Raw genomic sequence first — 15,000 nt, 5'->3', positions numbered from 1 at the left:
GAACTCTTAGAGAAAGAGACTTGGTCACAGGTCACAGGTCAGGCTTTTACGGTGAAGTCGTCCTCAACTTCTTTAGAGCACAGATGTAATGGAAAAAGCTGAATTTTGATGTACATAGTTATCAATTACGCATTAAAAAAGGCCTGCTACAAAAGCATCCTTCTACACACACACACACACACACAAATACAAACACACAGACAGTGGCATCCTTCTCATCTAACAAGAGATGCTTTTACAGCTGGTGATTCAGGGCATCCAGAGATCATTTCAGATAAAAACACTGCTTTCAAAGATGCCATTTCACCATATATAATAATGACAGTCCCCACAATTCACCATATATAATAATGGCATTCCCCACATTTCACCATATATAATAATGTGTAGATTAGTGATATTACCTCCTAAATGTGTAGATTAGTGGTATAACCTCCTAAATGTATAGGTTAGTGATATAACCTCCTAAATGTGTAGATAAGGTGTTTAAACTCAGGGGGATTTTTTTCTCTTCGGCAGCCACGACCATTGTAGAGGCGGGAAAAGACAAGAAGAACCCGGACGACTTCGCAGAGGCTCTTGACTTGGTCCTGGGAGACTTCGCCTTTCCAGACGTGTTCCTTTTCGACGTGTGGGGCGCTCTTGGAGACGTAAAGAATGGAAGAATGTAGAAGCTGGGGAAACTAGGAAACAATCACGCCTTTTCATCGGCATACTCCAGAAAGCAGATGACTGGGACTGGATCTGGCCCATATATGAGCCATACATGAGCCAGATATGAACCGTATATGAACCGTATATGAGCCGTATATGAGCTGTATATGAACCGTATATGAACCGTATATGAGCCGTATATGAGCCGGATCAGTGCCAGATCCATTTAAGAGTCAGCTGCTGACTGGGCCATCATGATCCCACATTCACATTAAACCCAGCATGACCCCATATTAACATTGAACCCAGCATGACCCCCACATCAACATTGAACCCAGCATAACCCCCACATCAACATTGAACCCAGCTTGACCCCCACATTAACACTTAACCCAGTATGACCTCACATTAATGCTGAACCCAGGCTGAATAAACACATAAACCTCAGTCACTCTGACTGCACAGCACAGAAGCTCCTCTTTCCTTCCTTATCCTCCATGACAGTGTGGAGTACAGAAGCTCAGCAGCAGATGTGTGCTGATTGGCTGACTGGGCTCCTAGGGGAGACAGAGGAATGTGATGCATGTCTGGAGACGTGTAACCCCCCCCGCCAATTTGGGACAGATGTGCACGACAGAAAACATGACAGGCAAAAATCTACCCAGAGCCGTTGAGGTCAAATTGGCTGCATTGTTGTATCAGCATCACTGCAGGTGGAACACACACATACTAAACTACAGCTTTAACTTTGCTGTGGTGTGGAACACACACATACTAAACCCACACATACTAAAACTACAGCTTTAACTTCCATGTGGTGTGGCCAGCAGCTACAGCGGGTATGTGTGTGTTAATGTGCTGCAGCCGGAGGACTGGTGTTTGCTCCTGCCGCCATGTTGTGCGTCACACACACACACACACACAACCACACACTCACATACACAGACACACATTTGAATAATCAGAAACAACAGAACTTTGTATCAGAGATCCATCTCATAACCAGGACTTGCCAAACACGCTGATGACAAATACCACACAAGTACACACACTCCCCCACATCTCTCTACAGCCAGACTTACAGGGGACCACTGTACACTGCCCAGGGAGTGTGTGAGCATACCACGCATTCCTTCCTGTTAGGTCACTTCCTGTGTGCAGTGGGAAACAGACACCTCCTCATTTCTCAGCCGCTGGTCTATATGTTATTTGGAGAATAGGCCTTCCCCCCTACCACGCTGCAGCCAAGGTAGATTTAAGGTTAAGGTAGATAGGATTGAGTTTCGCTCGCTTTCTCTCGAAACCTTTACTTCTCGCCTGAACAGATGATGGTCTTCACTTCAGTCAGTTATGTTTGATGTGCTTACAGACAGTTTATAAACACTTCAGTCAGTTACGTTTGATGTGTTTACTGACAGTTTTTAAACACTTCAGTAAGTTATGTTTGATGCGTTTACAGACGGTACATAAACACTTCATGAACACTTCTCTTATATATTCGGTGTGTTTATTTAATCTAGTTTATTTGTTTGTTTTCTCCCTCAGATGTCAGATACACACAGTAGTAAATGATGTAAATATGTCTCTCTCTCAAACACACACACACACACACACACACACACACACACACACACACACACACACAGACACACACAAACACACAGTAGTAAAATATGTAAATATGTCCATTTCAATTCATATGAGAAAATCATCGAGAGGATGAAGGGGGAAACTACGAGCATGTTTCATAAACGCAGCGCGACAGTAGTTAAAGTGTTTCATAAACGCAGCGCGACAGTAGTTTAAGTGTTTCATAAACGCAGCGCGACAGTAGTTAAAGTGTTTCATAAACGCAGCGCGACAGTAGTTTAAGTGTTTCATGAACGCAGCGCCGCCGTAGTTTAAGTGTTTTATTGATGATATTGTGTTGGTTTCTGAATGAAGACCTGATGGAATTAGGCATTCTTTCATGTTCCTCATTACCACTTATCACAATAAATGTACCAAATGCACCAAACTTCACTGTTTTCTCATCAATGCAGTTTTACTCACAACAATAACAACAATATCAACAATAACAACAACATCAACACACTCTCGCCCTGTTAAGAAGAAATGCTTGTAGCGGTGGGCTTGATGAGAGACTGCTTGTAGCGGTGGGCTTGATGAGAGACTGCTGGACTAGCTTTTCCACCCACTGGTCTGGTCTGGGGGTGAGAGGGTTGGGATATGGTGGTGGTGGTGGTGGTGGTGAGGGGGGAGGGGGGAGGGGGGGGGGGGTAGTGGGAGGGAGGCATTCCATCTGCTCACAGACATCCGGACATGTAACATCACATTATAATAACCTCAGCAGTCCTTCAACACACACACACACACACTCACACAAACACACACTACACATACACACACACACACGCATACACACACACACACACACACATACACATACACACACACACACACCACACATGCACACATGCACACACACACACCACACACATACACACATACACACACACACACACACACACACACCACACCACACATGCACACATGCACACACACACACCACACACATACACACATACACACACACACACACACACACACACACACACACACACACACACCACACACTCACACACACACACACACACCACACACACATACACACACGTGCGCACGTACACACACAAAAGACAAACACACAGCTCAGTGGTGGGGGACTGTTGTGCTTTCCTTCCTCTGCTGAATGAATATGCTTGCATAATAAGAACTTTTTGGGTGCTTCGTATATAAGGTTGTGCTGTAGCTCAGTGTATACAGAAGTCTGTGTTCTCATGCAACTTAAAAGAAAGTGGAAGACTGCATGCACACACGCACAAGTCCTGGAGGCCAGGAACAGGTGGCCATGCTTGAGATCACAGTGACAGACATCACAGTCACAGTCATCACAGTCACAGACATCACAGTCACAGTCATCACAGTCACAGACATCACAGTCACAGACATCACAGTCACATACATCACAGTCACAGACATCACAGTCACAGACATCACAGTCACAGACATCACAGTCACATACATCACAGTCACAGACATCACAGTCACAGTCATCACAGTCACAGACATCACAGTGACAGACATCACAATCATCACAGTCACAGACATCATAGTCACAGACATCACCGACATCACAATCATCACAGTAACCACAGACATCATCGTCTCTTAAGCAATGGTTTCATCTAGACTGACATACTGAAAGGACGACTTCAGCAGACCACACAACGCTGAAACAAACGTGTGACAATGACATGCTCTGTTAGGACCATGGCACCTGTTAACACACTTTCCTCCATCTTTAGTTCATAGTCATTAGATTCAGGTCAGGTTTCATGGGTCGGTCCGAGAGGCGAGATCAGAGTTCCACCCACAGTCTGAGTGAGTCCAGGGAGAGGAAGCAGAACCTGACCACTCAGACGAGTGAGATGCCCACATCTCTTCCACACGTGTCTCTGTGATGTCTCCCGCTTCAACTGGTGGCCTTTCTGTCGACTGAGAAACCTCCATCCTGTCCAGGCTCTCAACTTCCAAAGATATGACAGCTTTCTTCCGTTACTGACTGACTAACTGCTCAGCTTCCACAGATCTGACAGATTTCTGCTAGAGAAACAGCTGTTGGCTGCCAGCTCCTCAGTCTCAAGTACAGACTCAAACACATCCTTACACAAGCACACACTCAAATACACACACAGACACACACACACACACACACACACACACACACACACACACACACACACACACACACACACACACACACACACACCGACACAGTTACACACATGCATTCACAGACACACACTGAAATACAAAAACACACATGTACCCTTACACACACAGACACATGTGGCCATGACCAGACTGTTCTGAGAGGAGCTTGTTAGCCATGACGGCGGAGGACATACTGAGACGGGCTCCAGATGCGCTCTGACAGCTGCTTACGTTACCGCGCGGTCACATAAACACTTTCCCTGTCCTACCGCCGGGCAAGAGGGACAAAAAGCACCACCATGACAGAGAACCCAAACAAATTAAAACTGAACCTCACAGAAAATGTAAATGAAAGAAAAAAAGAAAAAAAGAAAAGTGTCAGAAAAGTCACACTCTCACACACACTCCTCTTGCTGTGGCCTATCAGTCTGTGAGCAAGGCTAGAAGGAGAGAAGGGGGGGGGCGCAAGCAGTAGCCCCGACCACATACGGGCTTGACGCCCATGGGCGACACGGGTTCGAATCTGGCCCGTTGTCGTTTCTCCTGTCCACTTCACGCCTCTTCTCCCTCTCATTTCCTGTCCCATTCTTCACTGCACTATCGATTAAAGGCAAAAAAGCCCAAAATAAATCTTTTAAAAAAAAAAGGAAAAAGGTCTGGGGGTGGGTCTGGTTGGGGTTTGACTCACGACTCGGCTGCAGGCGTCTCAGCCCCCCCCGCCTCAGCCCCCGGTGTGAGCCCCCCTCCCCCCAGGGAGGCGCGTGTGAGCTTGCGGACGGAGGTGTAGAGCGTGAGGATGGAGCCGCGGGACCAGTCCATGCGCGGGTAGATCCGCTTCAGGACGGAACGACGGAACAGGATGTAGACCCAGGGATCCAGGATCTGGTTCCAAGTGGCAAAGCGGAGCCAGAGCAGCAGGTAGCGGACTCGGAGCGGCTCCCCCCGCAACACAGTCTCTGCAATAAACACCTGGGGGAGCAGAGATAGAGAGGACACATATTCTATGTTTAACAGACACAATGAGTGTAGTATTACCCTCAACAAATACTACCACCTCACATTCAAGTCTCATTTACACCTCACACGCACACAGACACACACTGGCTTACTGGCTCAGCAACCACACACAGTCAATTTAGCCTTAGTCAAATCACCCTGAGAACAGTCACACACTGTAAACTCATTAGAGTCCAGCTGGACAGCCGCCAATCTGACGCCAATGACCCTCTCCTCAAACACAAAACACAAACACAAACACAAACACAAACACAAACAAGGACAGGGCAGCAGCTCAGTGCAAACATTCCCTCCTTCCTTATTTGGAAGTCTGAATCAGAATTTTTGGAATACCTGCCAACTTCTGGGAAAATCCATCTCTGGTACTATTATAAATAACGCGGAGGATTGACTTTTACCGAGGATCAGATTTAGAAAATGATGCTTTTTAAAATGCGCTAACCTGCAGGCTATGATGTTTTATTCATTGGGTTTCTTCCTTTTAATTATAATGGCCTTGGACCATGAATATGAGCTGCCCGCCACCTGCCACTTGTCTGAAACTAACTGATCACACACTTAAACGCTGAGGGCTTGAAGATCTGATAACACAAGAGAACAGGCACTTTGGTATAACTCCAGTTTTTAAATGTGCTATACAAATAAACGTGACTTCACTTGACATACACCAGTCAAATGCTGGTTGGCTGAAAGCCATGGCTCACAATAGCATGCTTAACACACTGTTTGGAACAAAAGAACACTGACTGACAGACACTGACACCACACACACACACACACACACACACACACACACACACACACACACAGTAGATGTCTTGAGCCATGCAAAGCAGTGGAGAATGCTTTAAATGACTGATGGGTGTGGTTTGATGGCACAGCCTGGCAGCCTGGTAGTCTGGGTCTTTAATAGCGAGGGGGGGGGGGGGGGGAGCTCATGGTAGTCTTTGTCTTTAATGGTGGCGGGGGGGGGAGCTCATGGTAGTCTTTGTCTTTAATGGTGGCGGGGGGGACTCATCTTAGCCGCGTGGCAGAGCGGAGCGAGTTACAGGGCAGAGGGGTTACAGAAGCACTTCCAGCGAGAACAGCGCCTGCGTATAAAGTCAATGTGTCTAGCTCACAGTTGCGGAGCGAGGGGTGGTAGATTGCTGAGGCCGTGGTAGTTTGTTTGTCTGTTTGTTTGTTTGTTTACTCGCCTCAGCCTGGACTCCTGACACAGGATGTAGACCCAGGGGTCACAGATCTGATTTAAGGTGGCCAAACGCAGGCCAACCAGAATGTGCTCAGGGTTCACTGGCGCCCTCGACACGGCACCCATGAGAATATACATCTGCACAGGAGAACACACACACACACACACACACACACAAACACACACACACACACACAAACACACACAGAGACACACACACACACAGACACACACACACACACAAACACACACACACAGAGACACACACACAAACAGACACACACACACACTCACACACACAGACACACAAACACACACAGAGACACACACACACACAGACACACACACACACACACACAGAGACACACACACATACAGATAAACACACACACACACAGACACACAAACACACACAGTGACACACACACACACACACACACCCAGAGACGAACACAGAGACACACACACACAGAGACACACACAGAGACACACACACACACACGTCAGACATCGATCTGCCGCTGGTGGAGTAGATGGGACAGTCACAGACACACTCATCGATCTCCGTTCAGTAGCCAGCATTAAGGACTGAGGATGACGTGTGTGTTTGTGTGTGTGTGTGTGTGTGTGTGTGTGTGTGTGTGTGTGTGTGTGTGTGTGTGTGTGTATGCGTCTGTGTGTGTGCGTGTGTGTCTGTGTGTGTGTCTGTGTGTGTCTCTGTGTGTGTGTCTGTGTCTGTGTGTGTGTCTCTGTGTGTGTCTGTGTGTGTCTCTGAGTGTGTGTGTGTCTGTGTGTGTGTGTGTGTGTGTGTGTGTCGGTGTGTGTGTATGTGTCTGTGTGTGTCTCTGTGTGTGTGTGTGTGTGTCTGTGTCTGTGTCTGTGTGTGTGCCAGCAATAGGGGACAAGGACTGAGGATGACATCACTTGCAGCGATGGTACAATGTGCACTTTAGGAGATTATTAAGATTAGCATTATATTATTGTAATCTTCATCTATAATGAAAAGTTTAACATGAATTATGACAAATCTGGTCCAGTGAGCATTTCATGGCTACTATAAGAGTGTTCCAACATCCCATAATAAACAAATTATTTAAAGTGATTTATAGGGGAAAATCCACCAGGAGGGTGAGATGTGGCAGGATATCCTGTGAGAAACGATCTGTTAATGTGGCCACGATCACCGCTCTGGGAGGTCTGCTGTGTGAGGGACAGCCCACCCCTGTGCAGACAGCGCTAATTAAACGCACCGGATAAATATGGTGGACTCACTCCCAGCGTGCTCGCTTCTCCGCAGTGGGTATAGCAATGATGGACCTGTCTTAAACACAACACCATCAATGCATGCTGGGGCGCTAGGATACCAATGAGTTCATCTAAACAATGGATCACCTCACATCACAGGCTGGAAGGGGTTTAGACCTGGGACCAAACTCTGCTATAAGGCCCGTAGAGAGGACTACAGGAGTGACCGGCAGAACAGCTGTGGGTGGATGAAGGGCATTGCTTTCCCAACATTACCGATGCGCCTGGGGAGGGGGCTATACTCTGAAGGACAGTGGCCGAGTCAGTGAGTTCAACAGTGTGTGTGTGTGTGTGCGTGTGTGTGTGTGTGTGTGAGAGAGAGTTCATCTGCATGTGGATGTGTGTGGATGTGCACCCCCTGAGGCAAACCCCAGTGTGTGCATCAGTGAATGTGTGTGTCTGTGTGAGTCTATATGGGTTTGAGTGTGTGTGTGTTTGTGTAAGTGTAAGAGTGCGTCTGTGAAAACACACACTCACACACGTGTGTGTGTGTTCATGTGTGAGTGTATATGGGGTTGTGTGTGTGTGTGTGTGTGTGTGTGTGTGTGTGTGTATGTGTGTGTGTAGGGAGTGTGTTTCCTGCACTGTATCTAGCCGGAGATAGCTCTTCCCCCCCAGGGTCTTATCGGCAGCGTGCATGCAGAGCAGTGGCACTCATTAGCCTCGGGTCTGGGCCACTTCCTGAGTGCTGCGCCAGAGAGTGTGAGCGCTACTGAGCGCTCGGAGAGAACTACTGGAACAAGTTGGACACACAACGCCTTGACCAAACCAACAATGGAGAGGCCATATCTGATGGGTAGTGCCAACGATTGATTTTTCAGATAAGGTTTTATGTCAAACACTTAAGACATAATGGAGGAGATATTTGTTATGTACAATGTTTTATGTAAAACACTTCAGACATAATGGAGGAGATATTTGTTAGGTGATGGTGGTGTTCCTGGCCTCAGTTCCCATGGAGTACACACTGAACCTGCTTCTCCTTACATAAACCAACAAAATAAATTACAGTTTAGAGTTATGTCTCGTAACTCCATGTATTGAGAAGGGAATTTGTGTGTGCTTCTGTGTATGTGTGTATGTGTGTGTGTGTGTGTGTGTGTGTGTGTGTGTGTGTGTGTGTGTGTGCGCGTGTGTGTGTATGTGTGTGTGAGTGTGCGTGTGTGTGCATTTGTGTGTGTGTATGTGTGTGTATGTGTGTGTGTGTGCATGTGTGTGTGCGTGTGCGTGTGTGTGTGCGTACGTGTGTGTATCACACTTAGACCCTCTCCACTATATCACAGCACGGCGCCCCTTCACACTACCTGCAGTGTGTGCACTCACCAGTAGGGGGCACCAGCAGACGGAGGCGATGAGCATGATGAAGATGAGCTGCACCATCATCTCCACCTCATAGTCGCGGCGCCGCTGGGCGCCGTCCTGTCTGCAGCACACGCGCACCAGGGTGACCACGCTGACCGTGTTGAGCAGGAAGGAGGCGGCCAGCGACAGCAGCCCGACCAATGAGAACACGAGGCCGAAGCCGAGGTCGCGCGGCGCCGGGCCGATGTTCAGGAAGCACCAGGAGCCGGGGATCTGCAGGTGGTAGCTGCCCAGGCCCACCAGCGGTAGCAGCCCCACGCACCCCGCAAACAGCCACACCAGCGCCACCATGTAGCACGCGCGCGCCTTGGACATGTTGCCCGAGCGCGAAAAGGGCTTGTTGATGCCCATGAAGCGTTCCACGGCCATGGCGGTGCCCAGCAGCAGCGGGCACAGGCCGTAGAACACCATGGACATGCCAAAGAAGTTGCAGAAGTGGCAGTGCGGGTCCAGCAGGCGCCAGTTGAAGTGCGTGATGTGGAAGGAGACCACGATGGAGCCGGTGACCAGCAGGCCCATGAAGTCGGTGAAGACGAGGCCGCAGAGGAAGACCAGGAAGGAGGAGCGAGAGCGGGAGCGCGTGCGCTGGAACGCCTTCAGCAGCACCACCAGCGCAAACAGGTTGGAGCTCAGGCCCAGGCCGCTGAACACCGCCGAGAAGTACGCCGACGCGATGGTGGGGGTGTAGTTGAAGGGAGGGCTGTTGATGGAGAAGCAGAGCGCGGGCGTCTCATTGGTCGGCGGAGAGGGGAAAGGGGAGGTTCTGTTGCTGTCAATCACAGCTCGCTGCATGGTTGGTTAAGGGTTAAGGGTTAAGGGCTGGTGTTTTCAGAAGCTGGTGAGAACAGCTCAGAGGTTAATTCATCCTGAGGACGGCGGACTAGTCACGGCAACCTCCTGCAAAAAACACACATACAAAGACACACACACACACACACGCACAAAGACACACACACATACACACAGGCAGGCAGATCCAGATGTTTAAGGGAAAAATGTTGTACGGCAATGACACATATTTCATCTAAACAACACGAGATGTCCCGTAAATTGTTTTCAGCCCAATCAATTTTTCATGTAAATATTTGCTCTCGTCACTCAGGCATAATACACACACACTCACACTCACACACACACACTCACCCTCACACATTCACACACACTCACACACACACACACACACACACACACACACGGATATTTGCTCTCATCACACAAACCAAAGCTGTTTATTATTCCAAGTTTGACGAAGCTGCGGATGGAATGCTTTTAGAGGCAGCTCCTCACTGCCAGGCAAAGGCAGGCAAACATGATGAGAGGTGGATCTGAGAGCTTTAGGTGAGAGGAGAGTGGGTCTGTGAGCTTAAGGTGAGAGGACAGTGCGCTCTCCGAGTCTCTAAAGCCGAGACATTCATTACATTTACTGCTTACAATACACTGCAGCACTGTCTTCTCTAAAGATGTGTGTGATCCACACACATGGGCATATTGTGCCTGCTTTTCTTCATGTGAGACCACCCCAGCGTCTGACTCTAACATAATAACACATCCCACAGCTACTGTACCCGACCCCCTACAACCCTTATTTCATCTCCATATGACACCCTTATGAAGCACTACAACACTATTCAGCTACTGTAGCCGACCCTCTACAACCCTGATTTCATCTCCATATGACAGCCTAATGAAGCACTATAACACCATTCAGCTACTGTACCCGACCCTCTACCACCCTCATATCATCTCCATGACACCCTAATGAAGCACTATAACACCATTCAGCTACTGTACCCGACCCTCTACAACCCTCATATCATCTCCATATAACACCACTATGAAGCACTATAACACTATTCAGCTACTGTAACCCCCCTGTGAAATATCTGACCATCATCATATATGCTCACAGAGCAGAGCGTATCTACACATCTGTCAGAGACTCACATGTCATCTGTATGTCTCGAAACTCACACATAATCTCCACATGAGATCAGAGAGGAAACTGATCAATGATCACAGCCCTCTCTAAAAGCCAATGATCCTGGAACATCTATCATAACCCTCTCAGGAACCAGCTACATCAAAGACAACCTCAAAGAAGACCCGTATCAGCTACTTCACCTCTACGTGAAGCTCACCAATCCTGGAACAGCTACCAAAACGTCAATGATCATCTCCACATAAGACCCCAGATTAGTCTGATTGATCACTTAACCTCTCTCTAACACTCACGCATCACTTCCATATAAGATCACAGAAGGAACCTTATCAACTACTGTATCTCTCAAACTCTCCAATCATGGCACAGCTACTGTAGGACTCTCTCAAACTCTCTTATCATGGCACAGCTACCGTAAGACTCTCAAACTCTCCAATCATGGCACAGCTACCGTAGGACTCTCTCAAACTCTCCAATCATGGCACAGCTACCGTAGGACTCTCTCAAACTCTCCAATCATGGCACAGCTACCGTAAGACTCTCTCAAACTCACCAATCATGGCACAGCTACCGTAAAGCTCTGTCAAACACACCAATCACACTACAGCTGACATAACCTTCTCTAACACCCCTATCACACACACATCATCTCCATATAAGATCAGACAGGGGGAACCTTATCAAGAATATGGTCTTCAAAGCTGGTTTCCTGGAAATAACCAGCAAAGCAACAGCACTGAGCATAAACAGGAAGTGACACAGATCTCGTGAATCTCGTGAGTGAAACAAAAAGTGTTGCGTAACACTTCCCATCAGTCAGAAAGGGGCTTTAAAACTCAAAAGCCACACAGCTTTATAATGGCCTATTACCACCACAGGCAATGACTGTCTATAGCCACACAGCATCTTGGTGGATTATTCCTTTCTTCCCTCTTCTCTGTCTCAGTAGTGTGGGTTCATCTGTCCGCCATCATCTCCCCAGAAGCAGCCATGTTCTCTAAAACAGTATGTCTTTGCCCAGACAACTGGTGTTAATCAGTGTATATTATAGCGGCCCTTCAGTGTATATTATAGCTGCCATTCCTTATACACTATACACATTACATAAGTACATGACTGTCAGGCCCTGACTACACAGAGGAATGAGGGTCTGTCTCACTGTCTCCCTGTCTCACTGTCTACACAGGGGACTGAGGGTCTGTCTCACTGTCTTCCTGTCTCACTGTCTACACAGGGGACTGAGGGTCTGTCTCACTGTCTACACAGGGGAATGAGGCTTGTTTGGTGCTGTAGGTAGTTCTTCCTGTATTCCTCTCATCCCGCGATCACACAGAATCGCAGACAGTCACACTCTGTTCTGAAAGTGTCATGTATCCCATTCATCCTGCTGCAGCGAGCGGAATCACAGAATCAGAAAGACGCACATAGGATATGGCACACACACACACACACACACACACACACACACACACACACACACACACACACACACACACACACACACACACAGGCACTGAAACCACCAGGTGTGTGTGTTGTGCTTCCCTGGCTACATCATGGATCAGGAGTAATCAATACATCTGAATTCAGTAATCAGTGATCATATTTCAGGCCTCAGTCCTACTGCTGAACAATCACCAATTACCAATCACCACTCAACACAAACACATACAGTACCTCGGGACAAACTCACACATAACCCACCAGGAACAATCATGACACAAGATATGAAATACAGAAAGCAAAGAGCATTAGTGGGCAGAGACAGGAGAAGGCAAAGTCTACATTTTACAAAAAAAAAACACAGACTTCCTGGCGCTTCTTCCTCCAAAAACCAGCATGATGGCGGATGCTGGGCCTGGACCACTGAGAGCTATTAAGGACCACTTTACCTTGACTGGGGACAGGCTTGCGGCACTAATGCATTTGGGGGCATTATAGGCTAACCCCATGCGCAACTGGCCCGTAACACCCCAGACACGAGAGAGCCGGGGCCAAAGGATGAGTCTAATGCCCACCAATGGAGCCTTTTACGGGAAGAGAACCCAGGGCTGAGAGGCTGAGGTCACCTTATCAAATTGAATCATAATGACTGACCATATCCTTCTCTGTTGTCTGAGATGATGCTGGTCAACATCAGTCAAGTGCGCTACGTGTCATTTCTCACTGTATTCCACATGACAGCATGTCTTGGCAAAATTTATATTTGTAAATTAAGCCGTTATAGTATTATTATTAGATCACACAAAAAACACACTAAGATTGGCAACATTTATATTTATAAAATAGACAAAAGAGGTACATACTAACTAAAAGAGGTACATATGTTAGAAATAGTTAATTGAGACAACTAAATAACATTTCTGTATTGTCATTTAAGACAGCTTTTGCTAATAAAACACAGCTATTGCAAATAAAACACAGCTATAACAGAAAAAAAACCCAGAAAAACAGATACAAATGCCTGAATGAATGCGTGTATGTGTGTGTGAAGGGGCTGAAAAAAAATTCACTGAAGAAAACACTTTTGCTAGTATTAGCTTTCACTAAAATACAAAAACTAAGACTTTAACAAACGTTTGTTCATTCCCCCCTGGTCAAGAGATTAAGACACTTTCGTGTTCTGTGGAACGGTACAACGCTCGCGACACTGATCAAGGAAAGAGTAATTATGAGAAGGAAATGCATGAATACCTGGAGTGGAAACCTTCAGGCGCTGGAACTTCGCGTCATTACATAAAAAAACAACTCTCCAACGATGTCCATGCGTGAACTAACTCTCCCGCTTTCTGGGCTTCTACTATGTACTGTCTTCCACTGTTGCCGCTTTTGGAATGTGGAGGGCAAGTTGTACTCTAGTGTATATAACCTTTCAGTAAACTGTCCTTCGCCTGACGGACCGTCGCTTGTAGATGCAGGTGATAGGGATCTGTCTGCCGGCCGGCCGCGGGGGGAATGCGCCCCTGTCCAGCTGTCCGGGGATAGAGCGGGAGGAGGGAGAGGGAGAACCAGGAAGAGTTCGCAGTAATGTTGGACTCTCTTCCATCCATGGTCACTCGAGATCGGGAGATTAAGGAACGACTTATGTAAAACAAGGAAATGCTCAAGCCATCAGCCAAATTAGCCACATTTGCACGAAAACACTCTTTGATGTCATTTATTCACGAAATGGTCTATGTATCTCTTTGAATCACCAAATCCGACGTTATAACTTTGGTTTGGTTGGTTGAGGCAATTTAATTAGCTACCTTTTCTTTGAGGTAATCTTCTAAAGACGACTGTTTCAGTCGCTGATAGCTCTATTCCAGCGAAAATAGCTTCTTGATAATTGGCCTCATGTTTGGGAAACGAGAGGTGGCTGATAAGGGAACAATTTAGCTGTCAGCGATTGTAGGAATGCTAGTATGTGAATAAGTAACTTTATGTGGTATTAGGTGAGTTAGTTTAAATCTAGGGTTAAAGACAGAGAATGAATGTTATTATTTGAAGTAATGGGATGGACTTATTTGGCCCATGGGAGAATAAGGGGTTGGCCATTAGGTACAGTTTAAGCCTTCTGAATGGGTAAGGTCAGATGAGAGGTCAGAGGTGTCATTGGTCAAAGGGGTCAGCCAACTAGGGCAGTTGTGGGAGTGGTAGATACACTTTTAAATACGGTGGCGCAAGTAATATTTGTCAGATCGCCTCCGGAGTCCATCTCTATTGCTGTTTAAATTATGCAATAAATCCGTGCTGAAGAATTCTACATCTGCTG

At 47.2% G+C, this 15,000-nt stretch overlaps 2 protein-coding genes across 2 annotated transcripts in view; one reads left to right on the top strand and one right to left on the bottom strand.

Moving 5' to 3' along the window:
- Positions 1–1,118, top strand: part of gipc3 (GIPC PDZ domain containing family, member 3) — an 8,104-nt gene extending 6,986 nt beyond the window's left edge. Inside the window, exon 6 of the mRNA XM_042708990.1 lies at positions 520–1,118. Within this exon, the coding sequence (XP_042564924.1) occupies positions 520–671 (152 nt within the window). The 3' untranslated portion in view covers positions 672–1,118. The remainder of the gene's footprint in view (positions 1–519) is intronic.
- A 3,359-nt stretch (positions 1,119–4,477) lies between these two features.
- tbxa2r (thromboxane A2 receptor) lies at positions 4,478–14,299 on the bottom strand. The gene is made up of 3 exons (XM_012830237.3): positions 13,941–14,299; positions 9,269–10,204; positions 4,478–5,400 (listed from the first exon to the last, which is right to left on the bottom strand). The coding sequence occupies exons 2-3, from the start codon at positions 10,097–10,099 to the stop codon at positions 5,116–5,118; spliced, it is 1,116 nt and encodes a 371-aa protein (XP_012685691.1). The 5' UTR covers positions 10,100–10,204; positions 13,941–14,299; the 3' UTR covers positions 4,478–5,115.
- Positions 14,300–15,000: the final 701 nt, after the last annotated feature.

The sequence above is a fragment of the Clupea harengus genome, chromosome 10, assembly GCF_900700415.2.
Source record: "Clupea harengus chromosome 10, Ch_v2.0.2, whole genome shotgun sequence".
Taxonomy (NCBI): Eukaryota; Metazoa; Chordata; class Actinopteri; order Clupeiformes; family Clupeidae; genus Clupea; species Clupea harengus.
The sequence above is the reverse complement of the archived record's forward strand: the minus strand, read 5'-3'. Positions and strand labels throughout refer to the sequence as shown.

Excerpts from the sequence above, each read along its gene's own strand:
- tbxa2r (XM_012830237.3), bottom strand. The coding sequence starts at position 10,099 with ATGCAGCGAGCTGTGATTGACAGCAACAGAACCTCCCCTTTCCCCTCT. Across the intron at positions 5,401-9,268 it reads TCTGCTGGTGCCCCCTACTG|GTGTTTATTGCAGAGACTGT; the intron begins GTGAGTGCACAC and ends CTGCTCCCCCAG.